The sequence below is a fragment of the Pelobates fuscus genome, chromosome 12, assembly GCF_036172605.1.
Source record: "Pelobates fuscus isolate aPelFus1 chromosome 12, aPelFus1.pri, whole genome shotgun sequence".
In the NCBI taxonomy this organism is placed as follows: Eukaryota; Metazoa; Chordata; class Amphibia; order Anura; family Pelobatidae; genus Pelobates; species Pelobates fuscus.
Window position 1 is genome coordinate 135,616,348 of NC_086328.1, and position 25,470 is coordinate 135,641,817.

Sequence of the window (25,470 nt, forward strand, 5' to 3'; positions counted from 1 at the left end):
ATTGCCAAATAAGAATGGTTACTGTGTGCCGTTGTCTGGGGCATGAGGAACATGATGTGCCTGTTCCAAGTAGTGGCGATGTGAGGTTTGTGAGTAAGGAATGAGAGAGAAGGCAGGTTCTATCCACCACCGCTAGCCCAAACCAGAAGATTCCATAGAATGTGTTTCCCGCAAATTCACTGTGTGTGGCTACCAAGTTTTGTTGGCCACAATCACATTCAGTGCAGGAACAGCCCTTTCCAATCTTAATAAGAAAAAGAGGACAAGCTCATTTTAAATGTTAAGCTACGATGAAGATGCCACTGCTGTAAAAAAAAAAAGTCCAAACATAAAGCACTAGTGTTTTTATTAGGAAAATTTTCAATAATCACTAAGCTGTAAATGATGATGTGAATTTATAATTAAAAAAAATAATCTGTTACTGATTCAAAAACAAACAGAAAAAGTAATGCCCATTTAAATTGTGAAACATCCCAGCCACGTTTAATGACAACATTCACCCACTATGTATATGAATATTAAATGTAGAATAAAAATCACTATAATCACCAGTTCCATTTTAGTAACTAACCGTAGTCTTTGCAGGAAAATAAAGAATGAAGTGTTTAACCTCTTGCATACCAGGCTGAGCTACTATAACCTGCTTACAGTACATTCAAACAGTTTACCACAGGGATAGCCAACGTTTGAGAATCTTGGGGGGAAAAAAGTCTAAACCAGCCAGCGTTGCAGACTGCCAATGGGCTGGCTTAGAGTTAGGGGAGACAGAAATAACAATGCCAAAGGTTTGCTATATGCCTGTTAGACTGTTGTAGGCTACAATCCCCAGAATTCTTAGAGCCATTAAAGGTTAGTACTTATCTGATTAACCCTTGAAACATGAGTTGGTAACACACTGCCAAACACTGCTGTGGCACTGAGAGATCATAATAAGATAAAAAAAATTTAAAGCAGCTAAACCATTTTTTGAAGAACTTTCTGGTTTCTAAGAGGTTAAACTGTAAACAGGAAACATATCTGCAGTCATAGTTGAATATGTGCAAATAATTCAGATTCATTATGGCAAGAAGAGAAATCACACAAAACATATCCAAACATTGGCAAACAATTCTGCCCTCTTTTGGAGCAGCGACTTCTGATCAAAATTCAACAGTACGACATTATTAAAGTTTACACAGATTCTGAGGGCATCGTCCAGTTTCTCGGGGTATATCTAGTAAGAAGAAGGGTACCCCTTTCCCCTTTAACTCCTTCAGGAGCTCAGACATGTCAGTTATAAAAAGATTTTCTTAACCGTGGTACTGAATGGGGTAAAATGATTTCTTAGCAGTACTAGTAATTCTCAATCTTGGAAAAAAAAACAACTTTAAGATTTAACAGAATCTTCGGGATAATGAGAAGCACAAAAAACTCATACAAGTTAAACAATACTTTGAATAGAACCATATGTACAGCAAGAGATCAAAATATTGCACTTTCAATACGATTTTGGAAATGTTCTTTGTTCCAGCAATATTGAGGTTTTAATTTAAATAATAAATGACCCTCCGTCGATGTGCAGGTTATTATACAGCAAGTCATTGGAGGATCTAACCAGTGTTATGAGAGAGCTTAAAGATCAGTGCGGGGGGTAGAGTTTAACTTAGGGACCCTGGCAAAGTTATTCACTAAGTAAGGTATCAGGAAAAAATAAAAAGTCAGCTAGGTTTTGAGTATGGCTTCTTTATCCTAACGTTTGAAATTCACTTTGAACTCCCATTAATTGACACTTCGTGAATAACCTAGTGCAGGGATAGGCAACCTTCGGCTCTCCAGATGTTGTGGACTACATCCCCCATAATGCTCTTACACACATAATGCTGGCAAAGCATCATGGGAGGTGTAGTCCAAAACATCTGCAGAGCCGAAGGTTGCCTATCCCTGACCTAGTGAAAGCCATTTCTGAGTATTATTATGAATCATTCGATCAGGCAGACAAATGTATACATACATTTACCTAAGGCTAAGAGGAGCGGCTGTATACCTAAGGCTCATTTTGTTTTGTTCTTTTGAGACAGTGTTTGAGTGTTTGTGCGTGGATCATTTTAGGCAACTTGTAAAAAGTTAGGTCCTCAAAAAAACTAACAAAATAACCACGTGCCTCCAAAATAAAGGAAAAGTACAATGTATTAAAAAAAGAAAAAAAATTGGAGCAATCACTAAACAAAAATATTTTTAAAAATTTACCCCCCCAAAAGATATCAAACCATATTGACATAGTTGCAGACAGAGAATGAAATGTTTTACCACTAGTAACTAATTTGATTTCTTCAAAACATTCACTTCAAGGCCACGTGAGTGTGGTGCATCATATTTGTGCAAGTGAGCTCAATTTGTGTTACACAAATATGCAAAACGAAAAGAGCCATTTACCCATTCTTCAGTAGGTCTGCTGACAACACACAAACTGTGATAATAGTGTTATGCGGTACAGCAACACTTTAATTATTACAAATGCTCCATAAAGGCTGTACATCCGAACATATTTAACCATAAGTGACTCTTTCACCATATTCAAGCGTTGTGTGTTCAGAAAGTAAAGCCATTAAGGGCAGAGAATGTTAGATCTATTTGACACCTAAAAGGAAAAAAAATAAAAAGGAATTTAGAATTCTAAGTCATCATATTCATACTGGAAAAAAAAAGTTCCAGACCAGTTTTATTTTCGCCTAAAATTTGCCATTTCTTTGGCAATTCACAGAATTCCCATTTAGGTGCGCAGACACCAACAGGTTTAAAAGGTTCTCTGCTGTTGGACCCCAGGTCTTTTCTATGCTATCTTACACAGCATGCTGAGGATGTACCTAGACATTATTGGTCACAGCATTTATTGCAATATCTACATCTAAGGCAATCTTGAGGATTTATTGTGCTTTTTAAATAAGCCATCAGTAGGTTCCAGACCCCTAAACCAGAAAAGGGATTCTAGATCGGTGTCCACTGTCCAGTTACTTTGGTCTCTATAGTAGATCAGCTTTGCCTTCATAAAACTACTCAAAATCAAACTTGTTTTGTGAATTGATAAAATGCTTATGGGTAATGTGAAGTTTGAAGCAATATTCCGGTCATTTCATCCTGTATATAAAAACCTTTGCAGAACTCCTTATATACCATCGGCCACTCTGCACAGCCCGGCTTACAAAACATCAGGTTGTTCAGTCCTTCACCAACATCCTTCAAGTACAGACTAGGATATAATTATCGTCTTGGAGCAGTTAATAGGAGAAGCCATATTTCTTTGGCACAGAAAATGTGTGTTTGTCTAAACCTGATAGAGATTTTTGGAATCTCACAAATCGTATTCTGACAAATCTTGCCACACATGATATTAAGGCCTACACTGTTTACAAAAAAAAAAAAAAAAAAACCAAATTTACTAAAAAATCTACCTGGTTTCAAAACGTATATAGAAAAATAATAAAAAGAGGAAATATAAATCAGAACACATTAATAAGAATATCATTTCCTGATTGACCATTTTGTGTAAAAAAAAAAAAAAAAGATCATATTTTCATTAAAATGGAAAACAAGAGATGCTACTTCGTTAATGCCACCTCGGACGTGCTATCTAAAGAAAATCAACAAAGTGTTGTCAGCAAAGACCAAAAATATTTGTTTTTCCTTTGACCCTTTTCATCATTTCTAATTAATGCTTAAGATTTCAATGTCACAGGAAACGAAGTTACAGTGCAGCGTTAAACAGATTAGCCTATGTTAAAAATAATGATCTTTTAACACAAATAGTTAAATGCACAAGGTGCGCCATCAATCGCATTTTGAATCCAGCATTCTCTTTTTTTCCTCCGGTCAGCAGAAATCTACATTCGTCAAATAAGGCTTTTTACCGGATTCTGTCACGTCTCCATTCTCTCCCAAAAATGGAATTTCAGGAAACCAGCCCCACCTTTGATAAGGCATGGGGGACATTTAATGAATATTACATTTTAGTATAAGAAATTCAGTCTATTTTTATCATTATTCAGTGTTTTCCATTCCATTTTAAAATCCATTCATTAAAACAATGAATATCTATTTAGATTAGAGTTTTTAACCCAGGTCTATAGTAACAAATGTCAATGTGTATTTGCAAGTAGCAGCACAATTATACATTTATCAAGATACATTGTCTTGATATCGCCTAAGCTGTTCATATGTAGGAAGGGAGTTATTCGAAAGGTGGCTTTCAGAGTTTATAGAGTTACTCCGATGAGGAGATCTACTTGTTTGGCCTCCATGTTGGTTAGAAACCAGATGATGAAGCATGTCGGTGATGAGATTAAGTTTATGGTCCATCTGGGTCACCTGCAAAGAAAAACAAACATTCCATTAATTACACCTTTAAACCGAATGACCTTACTCCTACTGCAGTGGCAGAGAGGAAGGAAGCTGGGTGGCAGCTCGGTCTGGCGCCGTGAGACCAAATTTGGGTTTAAAACCATTGGATAAATGTTTAACCAGTTAAGGTAAGATGGCACCCAGACAATCCTGCTCTCATAGCAACTTCAAGTAATAGTAATGGGAGTGTTCCTTTAAATTGCCCCTTTGGTCATTCCTAGATATTTAAAAAGGAAACAAAAAGCACGGGATTACGCCTTTGGTTTTCTTTCCCCATAGTAGCGTTCTGCAAATTCAAGCTATACAACAGTGGAAAGCAACCTTCAGCACTCCAGAATTGGGGACTACATCTTCCCTGTTGCTTTGCCAGCATTATGGCTGAATGGGCATTATGGGAGATGCAGTCAACAACATCTAGCGTGCCAGAGGTTGCCTTTTCGCCTAATATGTCCTGATAAGGGTAGTGGATGCATGGAATAGCCTTCCAGCTGAAGTGGTAGAGGTTAACACAGTAAAGGAGTTTAAGCATGTGTGGGATAGGCATAAGGCTATCCTAACTATAAGATAAGGCCAGAGACTAATGAAAGTATTTAGAAAATTGGGCAGACTAGGTGGGCCGAATGGTTCTTATCTGCCGTCACATTCTATGTTTCTAGGTTTCTATGCTCAGTTTCTAAGTTATTGATGCTTAAATGTGGGAATATTAAACACGTTCTGTCTTGGCAACACATCAGAACTGGACATTCCTGCTGATTAATTTGAATGAAGGTCGAGGCCAGTCTGATATCAGCCAATAGTCAAGTTACACATGGAGGATACTTTAAAGGGACACTATTGTCCCCAGAACAGCTTAAAGTAGTGGTATTGGTTCCTATAGCCCATTTTACTATAAACACTGTTTTTTTCAGAGAAAATGCAGTGTTTACATTACAGTCTAGGGACACCTCTTATTGCCGTCAATCAGACGACCACTAGAGGTGCTTCTTGGGTCAGTGCTGCACAATGCTAATACTCACACACACTACATCCCTTACAACCAAACATAAATTGATGTTAACTGTAATTATGGCACTGCTAGTTTTTATTTTTCTTCAAATGTTGTAGTTAAAATGTATGGGTGCACCTTATATTCAATGTGTCTGATATTCTGAAACATACGATTGTTCCTTTGTAAGCTCTGCCCAGATCTGTTTAAAGCTTTTCATTAACACCGGACCTATAAAATAATTTTACTGCTAACAAAAAGTTTCACCTTATCTTCCACGCGGTTCAGCCGTGAGCCAATGGTGTTGTTTCCTCGATCTTTCACTTTATCTGGACAAAAACAGAGACACTTCGGTAACTAAAACAAGTTAGCAGAAAACCTTTACCATGCATAGGAAACCATAGCAATTATAGCTTTATCCTTCATTTACTGTCTGTCTTGTTCATTAAAGAGCAAGATATACTAGAATAGGTCCCAGTTAAGAGTGCTTTTTCAAGCAGAACTCACGAGGTTCAGCTCCCATACCTCTTTAATTTATCTCAATACGCGTATACATTTAGAATTCATTCTAGAGGTTTTTACAGAAATTACATCAAAGGGACAAAGACTCAAGACATTAAGTTGTTATAGTCTGCTCCAATGATGGCTCATGTTGGCACTGCAAAAGCTTTATAAGAACACTTCCCATAGTGCATAGCCAGCCCAGAGTGGGTAGAAATATGCAGTTTCACTTACCAGATAGTAATATATATATTTTTTTTTTTTTTTTTTTTTTTTTTATTATTATTAACTTTTTTTAGGTCTTTTCAAATGAGACTGGTGTACAGCTAAGAATAGTTATGTATGTGGGATTTCTGAAAATTCTATATTCAATATAGCATTCCACACCTCTTTATCATGCACTTGGCTGCCCCCATGTCTTAGTTACCGGTCAGTCATTGTTATGAACTCTGTCATTTGCACCTTGCAGTCAGCATAAAGACCATACAGAGAAGAGGTGAAATTAAACAATGTTTCTCTTCTCCTCTTCAATGTTTGTTTTGGCATTACCTTGTATGCACTGGATTATGGTGCAATTTGCTAAATTATTAGCGTGATTTAAAGGGACACTATAGTCACCAGAAGAAGTACAGCTTATTGCATTTGTTCTGGTGAGTAGAATCATTACCTTCAGCCTTTTTGCAGTAAACACTGTCTTTTCAGAGAAATTGCAGTGTTTACATTACAGCCTAGGGATACCTTCCCTGGTCACTCTTTAGATGGTTACTAGAGGTGCTTCCTGGGACAGTGATGCAGAGTAAGCAGCACTGTTATTCAGTATCTCCACCCTCTGCATGGAGACACTGAACTTTACTCATAAAGATACATTGGATCAATGTATCTCTACAAGAAGATGCTGATTGGCCAAGGCTGTGTTTGACTTGTGCTGCTCTGCCCCTAATCTGCCTCCTTGAGAAGCTCAGCTAATCCCATGGGAAAGCATTGTGATTGGCTCAGAACACCACACCTGATGTCAGCCAAGCAGGCAGATCACGGGCAAAGCCAGCAGCAGTAGATTGGAATAAAAGTAGGATTTTACTATATTTAGGGGGGGCAAGGAGGCTCATTGGGGCTAGATGTTGGTTTAAACACTACAGGGTCAGGAATACATGTTTGTGTTCCTGACCCTATAGTGTTCCTTTAAAAGAAAATTGAGCACTGCGTGAAAATGTGGTTAACACAATTTACAGGTTATTTTATACAATAATGTACATTTCAGAGAAGTCACAGTTACCTTTAATGGGAACACGTCTTTGGAAAGTATGATATATACTATTAAAAATGTATTTTAAAGCTATGTTCCTGGGACGAGGTGCTAAATAAGTACAAATTACCATGGAAACCAATATCTAATTTCAGCATTTAGAAATATTTTTAAAATGTCCCAACTCCCAAAGTTCTAGTGAGATGGTCTAATACTTTGGGATCTTCCACAAGCCAAAATTTACATTTTGTTTTTGTATATACCGTATATACTCGAGTATAAGCCGAGTTTTTCAGCCCATTTTTTGGGCTGAAAAACCCCAACTCGGCTTATACTCGAGTCAGAGTCTGTATTATGGCAATTTGCATTGCCATAATACAGACTGGGGGGAGAGGGGGGCTGCAGAGAGTTTACTTACCTCTCCTGCAGCTCCTGTCAGCTCTCTCCTCCTCCGCGCCGTCCGTTCAGCACCTCGGTCAGCTCCCAGTGTAAGTCTCGCGAGAGCCGCGGCTCTCGCGAGACTTACACTGTGAGCTGACAGAGGGAGCTGCACGGACGGCGCGGAGGAGGAGAGAGCTGACAGGAGCTGCAGGAAAGGTAAGTAAACTCTCTGCAGCCCCCCTCTCCCCCCCACTGAACTGCCACTGGACCACCAGGGAAGGAGCCCCCCTCCCTGCTATGTATCAAGCAGGGAGGGGGGACGAAAAAAAAAAAAGAAATAATAATAAAAAATTAATAATAACAAAAAAAAAAGAGGTATAAGGACAACTATGGGAGGGAGGGGGGTATAAGGACCACTATGGGAGGGAGGGGGGTATAAGGACCACTATGGGAGGGAGGGGGGGGGGGATAAGGACCACTATGGGAGGGAGGGGGGGGATAAGGACCACTATGGGAGGGAGGGGGGGGATAAGGACCACTATGGGAGGGAGGGGGTGGGATAAGGACCACTATGGGAGGGAGGGGGGTATAAGGACCACTATGGGAGGGAGGGGGGGGATAAGGACCACTATGGGAGGGAGGGGGGGGATAAGGACCACTATGGGAGGGAGGGGGGTATAAGGACCACTATGGGAGGGAGGGGGGATAAGGACCACTATGGGAGGGAGGGGGGGTATAAGGACCACTATGGGAGGGAGAGGGGGGGATAAGGACCACTATGGGAGGGGGGGGTGTATATGGACCACTATGGGAGGGATGGGGGGGGATATGGACCACTATGGGAGGGATGGGGGGGGATAAGGACCACTATGAGAGGGAGGGGGTGGGATAAGGACCACTAGGGGAGGGGAGGGTAAGGACCACTAGGGGAGGGGTGAGTCAGGACCACTGGGGGGGGGGGGGTGAAGGAACACGGGGGTGGGGAGGTAAGGACCACTGAGGGAGGAGGAGGGGAAGTCAGGACATATGGGGGGGGAGGGGGCGGCAAAATGTTTTTTGCCTACGGCGGCAAATATCCTTGCACCGGCCCTGCACACACTGCACTCATACACACACACACTGCATTCATGCACACACACACTGCACTCATACACACACGCTGCACTCATACACACACGCTGCACTCATACACACACGCTGCACTCATACACACACACATACGCACACACTGCATTCATTATACACACACTGTAAATAAATATTCAATTAATATATTTTTTTTAGGATCTAATTTTATTTAGAAATTTACCAGTAGCTGCTGCATTTCCCACCCTAGTCTTATACTCGAGTCAATAAGTTTTCCCAGTTTTTTTGGGATAAAATTAGGGGCCTCGGCTTATATTCGGGTCGGCTTATACTCGAGTATATACGGTATATGGTTTTATAACAGAACACATGAAGGAGTCAATCATCACTAGAAACCAATATGTTACCAATATGTTGCCGACTCGCTTTTTATTTTCCGTTATAAATGGTTTGATAGACATACAGGGGAAATGGCTTCAAAACTTACCTGATCCAGAGAGAAAGAGCGAGGGCTTCCCCAACGATTGGTCTAATCTGCAAAGACACAAAAAAAAAAAAGAAAGGGAAAACGTTAGACATGATTTATATTTCATAAACGTTTGCTGCATAAGATGAAGTATCAGAGCTTTTAAATGTATTCAAAGGAGACGGTTTCTTAAAGAATGTTATGGAGAAATCTGATGTTTTGAAAGCCATTAGCTATTACCCAAACAGACAAACAGACAAGGGTGGTGGGGGGCTGGCAAGTATAAATGAATGGCCTTTATGTGCACAAATCACAGATCTCAGTGAGGATGGTCTTAGTCACACAGAGAATACAATATATGGATTTGATAAATGAAGCTTTCTGAAGTTGTGGTGCCCTATCTGTGCAACTTCCATCAGTATGACCTGATCGGCATAGCTGAGTATTCTCGGAAACCTCTGTAATTGTGATTGCAGGACACCAATCCATGGAGAGTACAGGGCTAGTACAGGTCCTGGGGCCTCAATCCTCAGTACTGTGCCAAGGGGCATCCCAGTGCCACTCCGCTATTAGAAGTCACAATGATGTGTGAGGCTGCAGCCCACGTTCTCCCTGCAAGCCTTCCTATGATAGTGACTCAGGAGGACAAGTGCGCCCCTCCCTCCCCACAAGCTTTCCTAGACAAACCGATGTAAAAGGAATGCAGAAACAAGGTGTTGTGAAGACAAGCCACACATCAAGTTTCCAGTGTTCTCATCTCAACATTTTCATGTATGGAAAGAGAAACCTCATTCTTAACACTTGCACCTTGCTCGACTGACTCCAAATCACTAGACAATGCCTTGGAGTTGGTCAAAATGTTTGCTTTCTTGGAACCTCAATACATTTTAGAGTGCCTTTTACACCAACTATGGAGTGCTGGACTGTCTTATTGTACTTTTTTGTTTAAATCTCTTTGCAAACAAGTCAAAAGAAATACATTTTACATTTGACAAGCGACAATAAATGCAGTTAGCCATGCAGGAAAAACCAAAATGCAACCCTAGGAAACTGCCTGGAGTTAAACAATATCCCTGGAACCATGAATTTGGTTGGCCCTATTAAACATACCTATATAAAGAATAAAATGGGTGGGACCCAAACCAGAAACCTGGCAGGCGGGCATTCCCTCCAATGGCCATTGGAGCAACTAAATGACCTCCATTTGTCTAAATATACATAGGGATTAAGGAGAGAGCGCAGGTAACATTTTATTTTCTTTGTTTTTTACTACATATTGGGGCTGATGTGTGTTGTAGTCATTGCTGCTGGCCCATTAGTAATTGGAGAAAGCGCAGGACTTCTCTTTTTGTATTTGTATTTACTTTGTATCACACAGCCTGGTTACAATGCTGCCGCCCATCCCATGTGTTCCCTATTAAGGGTTAATAAGTATAGGGGTGTATATAAAAAAAAACCCTTTCTGTCTCATTAGAGATATCTTTGCCAGAAGCTCAAGGAAGCAGGCTGAAGGGTCAGTGTTAGGACCCGCTTAGGGGGGTCTGCCTTGACGTTGGCAGGCGGGCATTCCCTCCAATGGCCATTGGAGCAACTAAATGACCTCCATTTGTCTAAATATACATAGGGATTAAGGAGAGAGCGCAGGTAACATTTTATTTTCTTTGTTTTCCAAACCAGAAACCTGCCCAGAGCCCCATGGGATCTTAATAATTATCGCACATTTATTTATATACAGTCAGGAAAATATTTATATAATTTGTCTTTCGTCTGAAATAGCTTATTAGTCCTCGTATTTCTAAATAATTGTTTTTAAGTGCTCATTCTTATTCAAATAGTGTGTTGTGTTACACAGCTCTCACTGATTATATATATATATATATATATATATTTTAATTTATTGACTATACCTATCCCAGGAACTAAACCTGGCTAGATGTACATTCAGAATGTTAAGCCAAACAACCTTCTCTGCAGCTCCTTGATTCGGACCATAAGATTAAGGTGTCCTTGAGAATATTGTTCAATAACATCACGCACATCATATGGTTTTCTTGCTTGCTGTTGGCAAATAAAAGAAAGATCAGAGCTACGATTAGTGGGAAACCTATGACATTGAGCTTCCGAGGTAAGTGTGAGTGTGCACAAACAAACACATAATATAATATATACTAGTATTCAGTAATTTATAAAATGTTGCAAGAAAGGGTTCTAGTGCAGAACTTAAGCACTCAATACATTGAATAGAATGCTCAAATTGCTCCTGGCCAAATATGACACACAATGCTTTCAAAAGAAATTGTGTGGAAGCCAAAAGGTGGAGAGAGGCATTGGCAAAATATACATAATGATGGTGAGAATCATTTCACACCTACACATCTGGCAGACCTAAGCACGAACAGTCAGCTTGAATATAATAAGAACCTGATTGGTGGATGAGGAGCAGTGCTTATAGAAATGTTACAGAATACATGACATAGTGTAAATGGGTGGAAAGTATAGCACGTATTAGAGAATGGGTCTTCTCAAGATAACAAGATACAGGGATAAAAAAAGTGTTGTATGTGTGAACATCCAGAATAAACGGTCAATTTATTTGCGCTTTTCCCTAAAAATAAATAAAAATAAAAATATCAGCCAAGCTCACCTGGAATTTTTTCTTTGCGACAAAGTATTGCATTCGGCGAATTACTTTTATTGCTGCTCGGTGATGTTCTCGAAGTCTTTAAAAATACACACGAAATAAGATTTAAAACGGATTCGTGTTACAGTCATTGTATTATGTTACATCAGCCACTTTCCTCACAAAGCACAGTAGGTAGTTGCCTATAGCATTCGTTTTCAACCCATTCTAGAAAGCACACCAATGGTCAAGGCTTTGTCTGAATCCCCATTAAAGCAGAGCTGGTAAATACCTAAATCACGGGCTGTTTCCTTCCTTTAGAACCATGGGCCTAGAGCATTATTTTATGTTCTTTGAGAACATACATGGGCAAAAACTACATTGTAGCCTCATCCAGTTTTGAACATGTTCTAGATCAGGGCTGTCCAACCTGCGGCCCCCCAGATGTTGCTGAACTACAACTCCCATGATTCTTTCAATTAAACAGATAGCCAGGGAATCATAGGAGTTGTAGTTCAGCAACATCTGGGGGGCCGCAGGTTGGACAGCCCTGTTCTAGATCATCCCCAGATGCTATGGGACTGCGAATCCTGTGATACTTTACATCCATCCAGAATGTTTTAAGAATGACAAAGCATCATGGGAGCTGTAGTTTTAAAACATCAGGGGTTCTACCTTTTGGGCACCCCTGTTCTAGATCGTACTATTCCCAGCACCTGATCCTCTAAAAGGAATTTGAAAGACATTTTACAAACCTGAATTTTTATTAAAGAATTGGGTAAACAAATATGTATTTATACCTAGGGCTGTCTTGAAGAACGTAAAAATAAAATAAAAAACATTTCAGTTCTAGAATAACATTCTAGTGTATAATAATATCAATATGGAAACTATTTCTGAATGCATTCTTCAATTTCCGGTTTATGGAATCCAGAAGTAGTGATAGAGCTATACTTACTCGGAGATGTGAGTTATTGGCGTAAGCAACGTATCTCCTTCCATATCCAAGTCATCTGTAAAGCTACTTGTTCGGATAAATGGGCCAGAATTTAGATCTAAAAGCCCAAAGGGTTTTCTTACTGTAGGAATGAGCATGAAAGAAAACAAACACATTATATTCAAGTTAAACATAGAATCAATACATAGACAAAGAAATTGATACAACTCAATTCAAGTAATGTTTTAAAGGGACGGTCACTTCTTTGGAAATTACATCATTGATTAAAACATTGAATTTCACCTGCTAACTTATTACTTTCTTTCTTTCTGATGTCATGCTCCCGTTTTTTTTTTGTTTGTTTTTTTAAAGTGTTTGTGAAAAATGTAGCAAATAAAGCACAGTCAGATTCAGTCCAGGCATAGTATCTGTATGCTTTCTCTATGACCATTTTTGCTTAAAACAAAAAATAAAAAGGAGCCAACATGTAGGTGCACAGTTGCAGGATAAGGAGGTTTTAATTTTTTACTTTTCAATTCTATTTTTCATACTTTACAAAGCGGAAACATACATAATATTAAACATTATGGGAAGTGACAAAAAACACAACACACAAACAAACCCATAGATACAATTTTACATAATAATATTAAAGGGACACCCCATTAGTGTTTTATCTCCATCTCATTCAACTTTTGGAGTGGGTTGGCATCTGTCAAACACGACTTGTTGAATTCTGAGGTCCAGGGTCAAACACACATGTTTTTTTTTTTGGTTTGTTTAATACCTGAACCAACATGCATTGACTTAGCGTGAGAACTGCTCGACTACCTGGAATAATGGCAGGGTTTTCACTTTAATTAAAATTCCTTCGTTCAATCAGGAATTGTGAAGCAATGGAAAATAAACAATCAGCATTCTATACAGGTCTTTATTATAGGAAGAAAAATTATTGAAAGAAATTAGAAATTGTTTTCTTCTAATAGAATTACCTGTGTTCTCGTATGCATCCACGGAGTAGCTGTCATTTTTACGATCATCAGCAACATGATCATATGTTATATGTGGAACATTCAACATCTTGTCTGTAGATCCTTCCTCTCGTTCTACACGAAATTTCTTCTTTTTAACCTATAACCACACAAATTATTTCAAACTACATATGAGATACCCAAAAAAAAACAGTTTATTATATTTAAACATTAAAAATAACGTGGTTACAAAATGTTACAAAACAGAAATTACTTCTAAGAATTCTACGAGGAATACATTTTAATTTCACAGATTTTGAATATTTGTAGGTTTTCCAATATTTATTTTCAGTGAGGTTTATTCACTAAACATCAGATTGCAAAGAAATTGAAAACCAAATTGCAACATTTCAATAAAAACTGCAAATGGAAAAAGCTCAACTATAGTCACAAGCAGAGACTGGAATTGGTCGTAAGGCGTTAAATTGTAGACACGGATTTATTAATGTAAATATCACCTGCTCTACTTGTCATCCATCGGTACCGTAGTATGATACGCATCCTGCTCTACTTGTCATTCATCGGTACCGTAGTATAATACGCATCCTGCTCTACTTGTCATCCATCGGTACCGTAGTATGATACGCATCCTGCTCTACTTGTCATCCATCGGTACTGCAGTATGATACGCATCCTGCTCTACTTGTCATCCATCGGTACTGCAGTATGATACGCATCCTGCTCTAGTTATCATCCATCGGTACCGTAGTATGATACGCATCCTGCTCTACTTATCATCCATCGGTACCGTAGTATGATACGCATCCTGCTCTACTTATCATCCATCGGTACCGCAGTATGATCCGCATCCTGCTCTACTTGTCATCCATCGGTACCATAGTATGATACGCATCCTGCTCTACTGGTCATCCATCGGTACCATGGTATGATACACATCCTGCTCTACTTGTCATCCATCGGTACCATAGTATGATACGCATCCTGCTCTACTTATCCATCGGTACCATAGTATGATACGCATCCTGCTCTACTTATCATCCATCGGTACCATAGTATGATACGCATCCTGCTCTACTTATCATCCATCGGTACCATAGTATGATACGCATCCTGCTCTACTTATCATCCATCGGTACCATAGTATGATACGCATCCTGCTCTACTTGTCATCCATCGGAAGCACACGTGACATTGGCAGCTCAGAGCTGTGTTCCAGACTGTCAATGTCAATTTTGGGCAGATGTTAAGTCTGTCATCAATGTGCACTGCCTGCAGGGCGAGTCTTGTGTGTCCCCTCCTTCAACTTCCACCTCCTTATCCCCACCATATAATTTTACCCTTGCCGGAATAGAGCGTGCCATGTGAGCTGGTTAAATAGTCCAAACTAAGGCTTCTCTATGTAGCCTTTTATAGCACCACTCTTGACTGCCATGACACCAGGAAGGGGCACAGAGTTCCATAAAAAAAACATTAAAAAAAAAAAAAACAACAAATTATGAGGGTTGGAGTGATCCTTTAAAGAGGAGGACATTGAATATTTTTTGTTGGTGAGAAATAATAATCATAAACTACTGGTAGACCAAAAAAAAAAAAAAACATTTACCACTAGATGGCAACAGCCAACATATTCTAAAGAGTTCACAGGAAGAATATTTTGAGATTCATCAACTAAACAATTAATGGTGTTTTATGAGTAATCGTACAAGCTGAATTAAACAGAGGCAAAATAGTATGATATTAAATGGACTTCAATAAGGTAGAACATCTTGAAATATATTGTATATTCTTAATACAGTATTTTTGATTTTGTTAATATTTGAGCAACAAAATGTTGTAATAACAGTTTTTTTGGGTAATTAAAGTCTAAACAATTCCAGAAAAATTACAAAAACCTTGTTATCCTTCCATACCTTGACCAGAATTTTTGTTTTTACTTTCTGGAACTATGATGTTGCAGACCTGTCATCTCTGGTAGGTCTAATATCTAATAATAGGGATATCTTAAAAACAACTCTTTTCATTTTCCCTCGCATAATCATTTATTTTGGATATCTTTAATTCAGGTTTAAATTTTAACCCCTTAAGGACAGACGACGGATATATTCCGTCATGATTCCCTTTTATTCCATAAGTTGTGTCATTAAGGGGTTAAATAGTAAATGTTTACAAAAAGGGAAAAGTAAAAACAAAACACAGTTGGCGATACCTTGTGTGTTTTAATGAAACCAACATCGGCTCTGCAGCAATGGGATTATTAAATGTTATTTGTTTAACTAAAATTAACTTTATGAGCAGGTGTGAGTGAGCTATGCAACTTATACTTACCTTCACAAAACACAAGGAGGACAAAGTCACCATCTGGTAAATGTATATTTAATTTGTACATTGTACTAGCGAAGTCTACATTTACCTGTTACACAGGAGAAAAACTTGCAGCCGCTCCCTTCCCAAATAATATGTCAAGTATTCAACAAAACCCAACATTCTGCTGCCAATTAAGTTGGGTTATTCAACAAACACCAAATTCTAAACAAAACATTCCGATTTTACAACATTCTCCAACTTTGCCGTTTGCCTATTTTAGCCACTCTTCTGCAATTCAGTTTTTGATTCTCTACAATTTGGTGAGAAATTGTGGTATTTCCACATGGTTTGGATAAAGGGCTTGTTTATATGGTGCCACATGTGGACACCATGTGTGTTATCTTTGGACATCAAGGTCAAGTAAAGTATAAAAAAACAAAAAGAAAAAAAAAACACATTTTAGAATCAAATTAAATACATAAATCTGCCAGAAATTTGACTAGCACAAACAACAAACACTCCGAGCACCATAACTACAGTCTGCTAATGTGGTTATGGAAGCAGGTGCTCACTGGCGCACTCCCAATGTAATCAGTCAAACTGTTCTTAAAATGGGATGACAGCATACCTGGGGTCCACCAGGCATGGGTTACCTCTTCCTCTACAGCTCATAAGCAGGTTTTAGCTTAGTGGCCGAGTGTGCGACCTGCGCACCCCAGGTACGTTGTCAAACTGATCTTAAAACTATTTATACTTGCACCATAACAACTATATGGGCTTGGTGGAATGTTTATTTAATTTTCAAATTAGTTTCACCATGTCATGTTTCTTTCCAGGACTGGCACATTTTATATGAGCATTGTTAAAAATGTACATATGTATATACACACACAATAAACAACCAGGTATCAAGCAAGCTATAAGTACCATCACAGACTTCTTGGGTTTTGGACTGGGTGACATTATGTTGTGATGTCGAGATTGTTTCCGGATATATATTTTCCACGTTGCAGAATCTGGATTTTCAGCCGCATAGCACCTCCATGCTGTCTGAAACGAAATACACAAACATTACGTACACCAATAATAAGTACACTACCTCTGTGTCGTCACGTCACTGGGACTGGCACTGCAATGTAGTGGTGGAACACAAATCTAGATAACAGTGGTACGTAAGGGAATCTCAGACGACGTGTTCTCTAATCTTCCCCATTTTTCTCAGAAAAACTTACTGCCAAGCTCAGACATATCTCAAGAATTTGGCAGGGTGTGTCCTTGTGCAATTCTCTGGGGAAATTGGTATCAAATGTAATTTAATATGAGATGCATTTAAGTGTAATAAGTTGGAGGACACCCCAGAAGCTAAAAACGTGTTGACTATTCTACAAGAATTTAATTTATTTCAGTCACGTCATGCATTCACTCCGTCATTACTGATCTAGACTCTTCTTTTTGCAGTACTAACCATGTCAACTAAGGGGTTTCCGAACTACAATATCCATGACACTTAGTCAGGTTTACGAAGGATGGAAAAGAAAAGCGAGAGAAGCTGCTGTTGACTTCTTAAGGAAAATTGCATCTCAGAGGATACGATAGCATTACATGAATGTGTACTGGGCAAGAATAGCTCTCTAGAAAGCTGTCCTGTAGCAGGAAAGGACAAAGGACAAGAGGTCATCCCCCGAGACATCAAGAAAAGCAATTTTACCTACAGCAGAGGAGAGGGTTCTTTACTCTAGGAACAATAATGATTTGGACTTCCCTGCCTAAAGAGGTCATATAATTAAATGTCGTAGAGTATTAAAAAAATGTAATTGGTGATTTGAGAAATAAAAAACAAGAATAAAAAAAAAAACATAATATTTAAAGATACAATCAATATTCGTAAAAGCTGCTTGTTAATCAAATTAAATGTCTTATTACGGAGTCCAGATTTTTTTTTCCCTTTTGTGGCACAAATGGTTACTAGCACATTATATAGCTTGCAAAATCATTTTTTAATATATGAATACATTGAGGGAATCCCAAGCACGCCCAATGAGGGCTCGGCAAAACCAAAATGTTGAACTGTTGGCATGTTATAAAAAAAAAAAATGCACATTATAAGGTGTTGACTAATTTACCACAATCCAAAACAAATTTTTTTGGACAAGGGATTGTGGACAAAATATAATTGAGAGATTAAATAAAAGGATGTTCAGCATCGTTTCACGGAGTCAAACTCTGTGAAACTCCGGGGAACACTTCTAGTGGCTGGCTGCTAGACAACCACTGCAGTGTCTCTAATTCCCCTATAGGAATTCACCGAGGCAATGCATGCACATGTTCCCCCTCGCTATGATGTATGAGGAAGCGGAGACAGAGCCTAGACTGGTTAACCCCTTAAGGACCAAACTTCTGGAATAAAATGGAATCATGACATGTCATGTGTCCTTAAGGTGTTTTTAACCCTTTCATTCCAACGAAAGGGAGAGGGCAGTGGCAGAGGGACACTGAATACAGCTTTGTATTCCTAACACTATAGTGTTCCTTTGAGATGACTTGGGAAACCAGACATTTTTTGTTGGATTAGGTTTCTTAAATGTGGGACCGGTACTATTTGTGCCTGAAGAGGGTGCCTATAGGCACAGGGAATGGCAACAGGAACCCTCTCCTGCTGTAAGAGATCTTAGAAACTGGCAAAGCATCATGGGAGTTATGCAGCTAGTATGGCAGGAGAGTTGCCATTCAGTTCTGGATACAATTTTTAACACATAAAAAGGGAAAACCGCAGAAATCACCTTAACCTAGATTATCTTTAATTGCAAACAAGGGAACCCAGAGGTAGCCAGACCACCATCCTGTACGGAGATTGACAGAAAAATAAATGGCTACCATTATGTCCAAACTTTATGTTTGCTGAACTTTACAAAAAAGAGAAAATTGCTTTTACCTGAATGAGAGAGGCGGCAGCCGGAATCTGTCTATTGAAGTGTTTTTGTCTCTGCTTTTGCTGCACTTTTAGGGCAAAACCGGAGCCCAAGATTCCCTGTGAACGAAAATATCACGTAACAACCATCTGATGTGTACAAGTCATTATCCAACACATGACTGCTTACTCCAATTTACCTTCTAATTTATATTTCTGCATGATGTATAATGAACCCCCACCCCAGAGTGATTTGTACCCAGGGTCGTCTTAACAGCATTATAGGCAAAGCCGTGCACTGGGGACCTGCGTACACAACTACTCGCAGGAACAAAAATTTTAATTATTGATAAAACCAAGTTTATATTTATTGCTAACTCCAACAAAGTCAGTGCTTAAACACTAAAACACAAATGTTTGGACAGCTGACATGGACAGTTAAAAATATTAGAAGAAATATATTATAGGTTTCACAGCTTCAAATGTATATGTGTGGATTTTGTCTTGGTAATGTTTTCGTCACAGTCAGGATATGTATCTGCAACAGCAAGTTCCCATGTACAGATAATAGCTGATACGGAGGGTCTCAGTCACCTAAACGGTTTGGAGGTGCTTAATAAACTCCTGGAATAATATTCGGAAAACTTGGCAAACCCATCATGGGACTCTTATGCTCATGGTGCCCCCAGGCAACTGCCCATGCGTTAAGACGGCTCTAACCATCTTTGTTTAAATTATTACGTAAGTGAAAGCACATGAACAGCAGTAGAGAAAAAAAAGGCACAACAGATGGAGACTTGATGTAACTTCCTTATTTTTGCAGATGTGATCGTTTTCGTTTTAAATTATCTATAAAAACGGGTACTGTAACATGCTAGGATTTGGATTATGTTTACTCATGCTCTATAGCTAACAAACAGGTATTTGTGGGTGAAACATAAAATTAAACGTAGAAATTCATAATTCTTTACCCTGCAACCGAGCACCCCTATCTCAGCTCTGTATCCATCAGGGCTATGTCACGGTCCTTTAAACCTTGCAGTAAGTATGCACACAGAGAGGAGGAAAATATGAAACAATGTTCTTATTTCTCCTCCTCGGTTTGATCTGGTTTTGCCTGGTCTGAACTGGATTGTGATGCAATTTGCTAAATTCTTAATAGAAAGTCAAAAGAAAAAAACCCTTTCCAATGGTCTGTTCAATGATGCAATATCCAGCTATGTTCGTCATAAAAAATGTTATTAAGTCACTTCTTAATTAAGGCTGTGTGTTTACTGGGAGACAAATCTGACATTTAAGGTACACTGTTCAACATTAAAATTAACAACAGCTGTGGGTGTTTCTTTCTCCTTATTTAAAGGGCAGTATTTGCAATTATAATTTCGTGAGGGAGAAACTATAAAAACCAATTTGAAATAATCATTAAAAATTGAATCTTACCGCCGGCAAAGCAAAAAATGATATAGCAAAGACTGAAAAGCAAGAGGCAATGGTTTTCCCAATCCAGGTCTGCGGAACCTTGTCTCCATAACCAATCGTTGTAACAGTGACCTAAACAAAGGGAAAAAGGCAACGTTAAAGTAACAGAAATCTGTTGACTTGGCTTTGACATTTGTTCATAAATCCTTAGGAGACATCTACTTTGGTGATTTCCTTGCATCCTTCTCCTTTACTTAGCCTGTTCCATCATGGTTTGTCATAAACAGTCTTGTAATTTGTGCCATGCTTTTCATTTTAGTCGGTTACACTTCCACGCTTCTGTCCTAATACTCCATAATCCAGCCATAGTTCTCAAACTAGCAACTCACAAGCCACCTATGACTGAAGTCAAACATGACGGAACAGAGAAGATCCAGCATGCTACAGTCAAATATCTGAACTTCAGAAGCCTCCACAGAGATCTTGACTACACTGGGAGGTGTGTGTAGGATTGTGTTGCTGTAGCTTAGTGTATATGAAAGTACATATGTTTATGTGCATGGGAGTACAGGTGTGTAAGTACATGCCCACACTTGGCAGTACATAGCTTTGGCCCCCATGTCAGACAATGACTTATAGTAAGTTGACTTTGAAACCCCTGTTTCAGAGTATGGGATCCTGGGGCTTACCAAAATCCACAATGCTGGACAAGCCCATAGGATATGAAGGGTTTTACCAACACTTGTAGACTTTCAGTTCAACTTTAGCATGGAACTGAATGGGAGAAAGGGTTGTCCTCTCCAATGAAAATAGTTAAACTGAATCGGAGAAAGATATGCCATCCAGGGGAGGGCTGGCAGCCTTAGGCCTGGGGGGCAAATCCAGTCAAGTGGCCCATTGCACCAAGCGGAGAGTAAAAACACCTTTCCCATGTGATTGAAAGTGTGTGTGTGTGGGGGGGAGGGGGGGGGGGGGAAGCAGTCACCTAAACAGACAATCAATGACAGGCACACACACTTGCTGATTTGGCACACACTAAAAAACACACACTCACTGACAGGCACACAGACACACACAGAAAGACACATTGTTGCATGCATACTGACTCAGACAGACAGACATACTTGCACACAGACATACTGACACACACATAGAGATACATACTGGTACTCACACAGACACACACAGAAAGACACACTGTTACAGGCATACTGACTCAGACAGACAGACATACTGACACAAACACACACACACACACAGGCATACTGGCTGACACACACACAGACAGACATACTGGCACGCGCACACAGACAGACATACTGGCGCGCGCACACAGACAGACATACTGGCGCGCGCACACAGACAGACATACTGGCGCGCGCACACACACAGCCATACTGGCGCGCGCACACACACAGCCATACTGGCGCGCGCACACACACAGCCATACTGATGCGCGCACACACACAGCCATACTGATGCGCGCACACACACAGCCATACTGATGCGCGCACACACACAGCCATACTGATGCGCGCATACACACAGCCATACTCATACACACAGCCATACTCATACACACAGCCATACTCATACACACAGCCATACTCATACACACAGCCATACTCATACACACAGCCATACTCATACACACAGCCATACTCATACACACAGCCATACTCATACACACAGCCATACTCATACACACAGCCATACTCATACACACAGCCATACTCATACACACAGCCATACTCATACACACAGCCATACTCATACACACAGCCATACTCATACACACAGCCATACTCATACACACAGCCATACTCATACACACAGCCATACTCATACACACAGCCATACTCATACACACAGCCATACTCATACACACAGCCATACTCATACACACAGCCATACTCATACACACAGCCATACTCATACACACAGCCATACTCATACACACAGCCATACTCATACACACAACCATACTCATACACACACACACAAACTTTACACTTTTAAAACCAGTGGACAGGGGCTGAGTAAGGGGACAGGGCTGTAGTGGGGGACAGGGCTGTAGTGGGGGACAGGGCTGTAGTGGGGGACAGGGGGTGGTAGTGGAGGGTATAAGCTGTAATTGGGGGTTTAGGAAATGTACGGGGGGATAGGGGCTGAAGCAAGTTGATGGCTACAATTTGGGGAAAGGGGCTGTGGTGTGGGTAATATAGGTTGCAATTGGGGGAGAGGGGCTGTGGTGGGGGGCATGGGGCTGAGGAAGGGGGCAGGAGCTGAGAGGGGGGAAAGGAGCAGGGAAAGGGTGGGGCAGGGGCTGACCAAGGGGATAGGGGCTGAGGTAGGAGCTGACTAAGGGGACAGGTGTGGACAGGGGCTGAGGTGTGGACAGGGGCTGAGGTGTGGACAGGGGCTGAGGAGAGGGGACAGGGGCTGAGGAGAGGGGACAGGGGCTGAGGAAAGGGGACAGGGGCTGAGGAGGGGGGACAGGGGCTGAGGAGGGGGGACAGGGGCTGACTAAGGGGACAGGGGCTGACTAAGGGGACATGGGCTGACTAAGGGGACATGGGCTGAGGATGGGACAGGGGCTGAGGATGGGACAGGGGCTGAGGATGGGACAGGGGCTGACTAAGGGGACATGGGCTGAGGAGAGGACAGGGGCTGAGGATGGGACAGGGGCTGAGGATGGGACAGGGGCTGAGGATGGGACAGGGGCTGAGGATGGGACAGGGGCTGACTAAGGGGACAGGGGCTGACTAAGGGGACAGGGGCTGAGGAGGGGAATAAAAAAAACACTAAAGTGTATTTCCCCTCCCTGAGTCTTACCTTAGGCCAGGGAGGGGTGGACAGCAGCCAACAGTAGCAGCAACCAGTGAAGTCGTCCTCTCCTGATGATGTCAGGAGGAGGGGCCGTGACTTCCTCTGCTCTTCTCCCAGACTCCCCAGCGGTCCTGTGAGAAGAGCAGTGGAAGTCACGCCCCCTCCTCCTGACATCATCAGGAGAGGCCAGCCGACTCCACTGACTGCAGACTGAAGGAAGAGTGAGGGAAGTTGAAAAATCTGACTCCTCAGCCAGAAGCAAGGGATTCAGATTTTTCATTTTTTTGCTGGATGTGTGCAGCCCTGGGTTTAGGGCGGCCTGGGGGGCAATTGCCTCGCTGCCCCACTTCCCAGCCCGCCCCTGATGCCATCGTTATCCATGTTATCCTTGCTAACTTTGCTGTTGAACGAATAGACATTATGTTATGGTGAGATACAAAAATAACCCCTTTCAGGTGCACTGAGAGACGATAACACCTAGAGCAGAAACCCAGAGGATCCATGCAAGATATCCAAACTCCTGGGGTAAGCGGGTCTTTTAGAAAATACCCTATGATGTTGAAATAATTTGAAGGGATTTGGACCTGTGCAGCACATAGTTTATGGATGGAACAAGATAATTTCATTGGTCAATGTTTGCAGAACACTTGAAAGAAATTGACAAAAATGGAGTCCAACTTTAAGCCCGATTTCCTACCTTTTGAATGATATGGACAGTTTCAACAGGAGTGTATTTTTTTTCCAATACATATTACCCTATACTCAGAAAAGGAACACTAAGGTATCTAGATAACCGTGCCATCTGAACGGACATAAATTAGAATTCTGTAGAGACCGGATGTCAGGCACAGGCAAACAGACCTAGAATATAAATGATAGACAAACCTCAACAGAGAGCGCTTACTCCAGGGAAAAGGAAACTTTCTAAAGGCTGGCAAAGCATTTTGGGAGATGCAGTTCTAAATATAAAGAGCGACATTTTGACCACCTCCGAGTCAGGGAAAACCCCACACAGAATTACATCCTGTTAAGAATACTTACTACTCCCCACCAGAGAGCATCTGCGTAACTGCCAAATTGGTACTGCCCCGAATCATCTACGGCTTCTTTTTCAGCCAGGTAGACAAAGTATGAAGAGAAAATCAGACCCAGGAATCCAATATACAGTGTTGTAATAAGTTCCTGTAAGAGAAAACATAACATCATGAAGCCTATGTTTAAAAATTAGTCAAAGATTCAGCATATTTTAAGGAGAATTATTCTCATATGTCAGAATAAGACTAAATTGGTCTTTACGTGCCAATACATGAATGTCAAAAAGCAAAACAGAATTTATCCTCAACTAGCTTTCCAAGAAAGGTCTAAATTTAATATTTTTTGATAAGCTTGTTAAAGGGACTCTCCAGTGCCAGGAAAACATATCAGTATCGGTTAAAACCCCTACAGTGACTTACCTGAATCCAGCGCCCGCTGGGTCAGGCTCCCCCCATGCTCCTCCCCCACCGACATCAGCCGGCGGGGGACACCTAATGCGCATGCACGGCAATGGCCGCGCGCACATTAGACCTCCCCATAGGAAAGCATTATTCAATGCTTTCCTATGGGGATTCTGGCGACACTGGAGGTCCTCACACAGCGTGAGGACGTAGAGCGTAGTTTTAAATGCTTTTCGTGTAATAAGAACTAGGAAGTCCCTCTAGTGGCTGTCGGATAGCCACTAAAGGAGGACTTAACCCTGCAAGTGTAATTATTGCAGTTTATAAAAACTGCAATAATTACACTTGCAGGGTTAAGGGTGGTGGGAGTTGGCACCCAGACCACTCCAAATTTTAGAAGAAATTCAATATATCAAAATATTATAATATTTTTCATAATATTAAATAATGTAAAATCGGATCCAATGAATATTAAATTGAGGTCAAATTTAGGAAGTAAGCACCAAATGCATGTACAAGCCATTTATATTGAAATATAAAACAAATATTTTATTTGTAGGTCAGACTGGGACAAAAGATCTACCACATGACCAAAAAAAAAAAAAAAGTAATGTGCACTTTTAACGATCTCGTTTTAAAATTCCAATATTTGCCAATTATATAAACAGTCTATAGATCACTAAGAATCTTTAAAGTACAACTGGGAAAACGTGTATACAGATTTATTTTGCTGTTGCGTATTGCTGTAACTGTTACAGGTTTAAGAGCAATTATATCGTTATCCATTATAGCTAAAGATATATATACATAAATCAGAGCAAAGAAAAATAACTCAATAGATTTGCCAAATTAAAAGATACTTCACATCTTAATCAGCCTTGGGATCTCATGGTCAGTACAGAAAGTTGCAGATAAATACGCCAAATAAAATTACATTAACCTCTGCAGAGATTGCATGTTAATACCTACCACAGGAGGAGGGTCAGCAT

The 25,470-nt window shown here is 40.4% G+C and overlaps 1 protein-coding gene and 1 long non-coding RNA gene across 2 annotated transcripts in view; both read right to left on the reverse strand.

The window, feature by feature from the left end:
* Nucleotides 1–329: 329 nt before the first annotated feature.
* LOC134579436 (uncharacterized) lies at nt 330–2,215 on the reverse strand. The gene is made up of 2 exons (XR_010086211.1): nt 1,926–2,215; nt 330–1,781 (listed from the first exon to the last, which is right to left on the reverse strand). It is a non-coding gene; the product is annotated as an uncharacterized LOC134579436 (long non-coding RNA).
* Nucleotides 2,216–3,582: 1,367 nt separating this feature from the next.
* The window catches only part of KCNQ1 (potassium voltage-gated channel subfamily Q member 1), a 96,034-nt gene continuing 74,146 nt past the window's right edge, over nt 3,583–25,470 (reverse strand). Inside the window, exons 6-16 of the mRNA XM_063438728.1 lie at nt 24,087–24,227; nt 20,238–20,348; nt 18,822–18,917; nt 16,817–16,939; nt 13,586–13,724; nt 12,615–12,735; nt 11,681–11,756; nt 11,000–11,094; nt 9,058–9,104; nt 5,627–5,688; nt 3,583–4,341 (exon numbers count right to left, since the gene is read on the reverse strand). Of these exons, the coding sequence (XP_063294798.1) occupies nt 4,153–4,341; nt 5,627–5,688; nt 9,058–9,104; nt 11,000–11,094; nt 11,681–11,756; nt 12,615–12,735; nt 13,586–13,724; nt 16,817–16,939; nt 18,822–18,917; nt 20,238–20,348; nt 24,087–24,227 (1,200 nt within the window). The 3' untranslated portion in view covers nt 3,583–4,152. The remainder of the gene's footprint in view (nt 4,342–5,626; nt 5,689–9,057; nt 9,105–10,999; nt 11,095–11,680; nt 11,757–12,614; nt 12,736–13,585; nt 13,725–16,816; nt 16,940–18,821; nt 18,918–20,237; nt 20,349–24,086; nt 24,228–25,470) is intronic.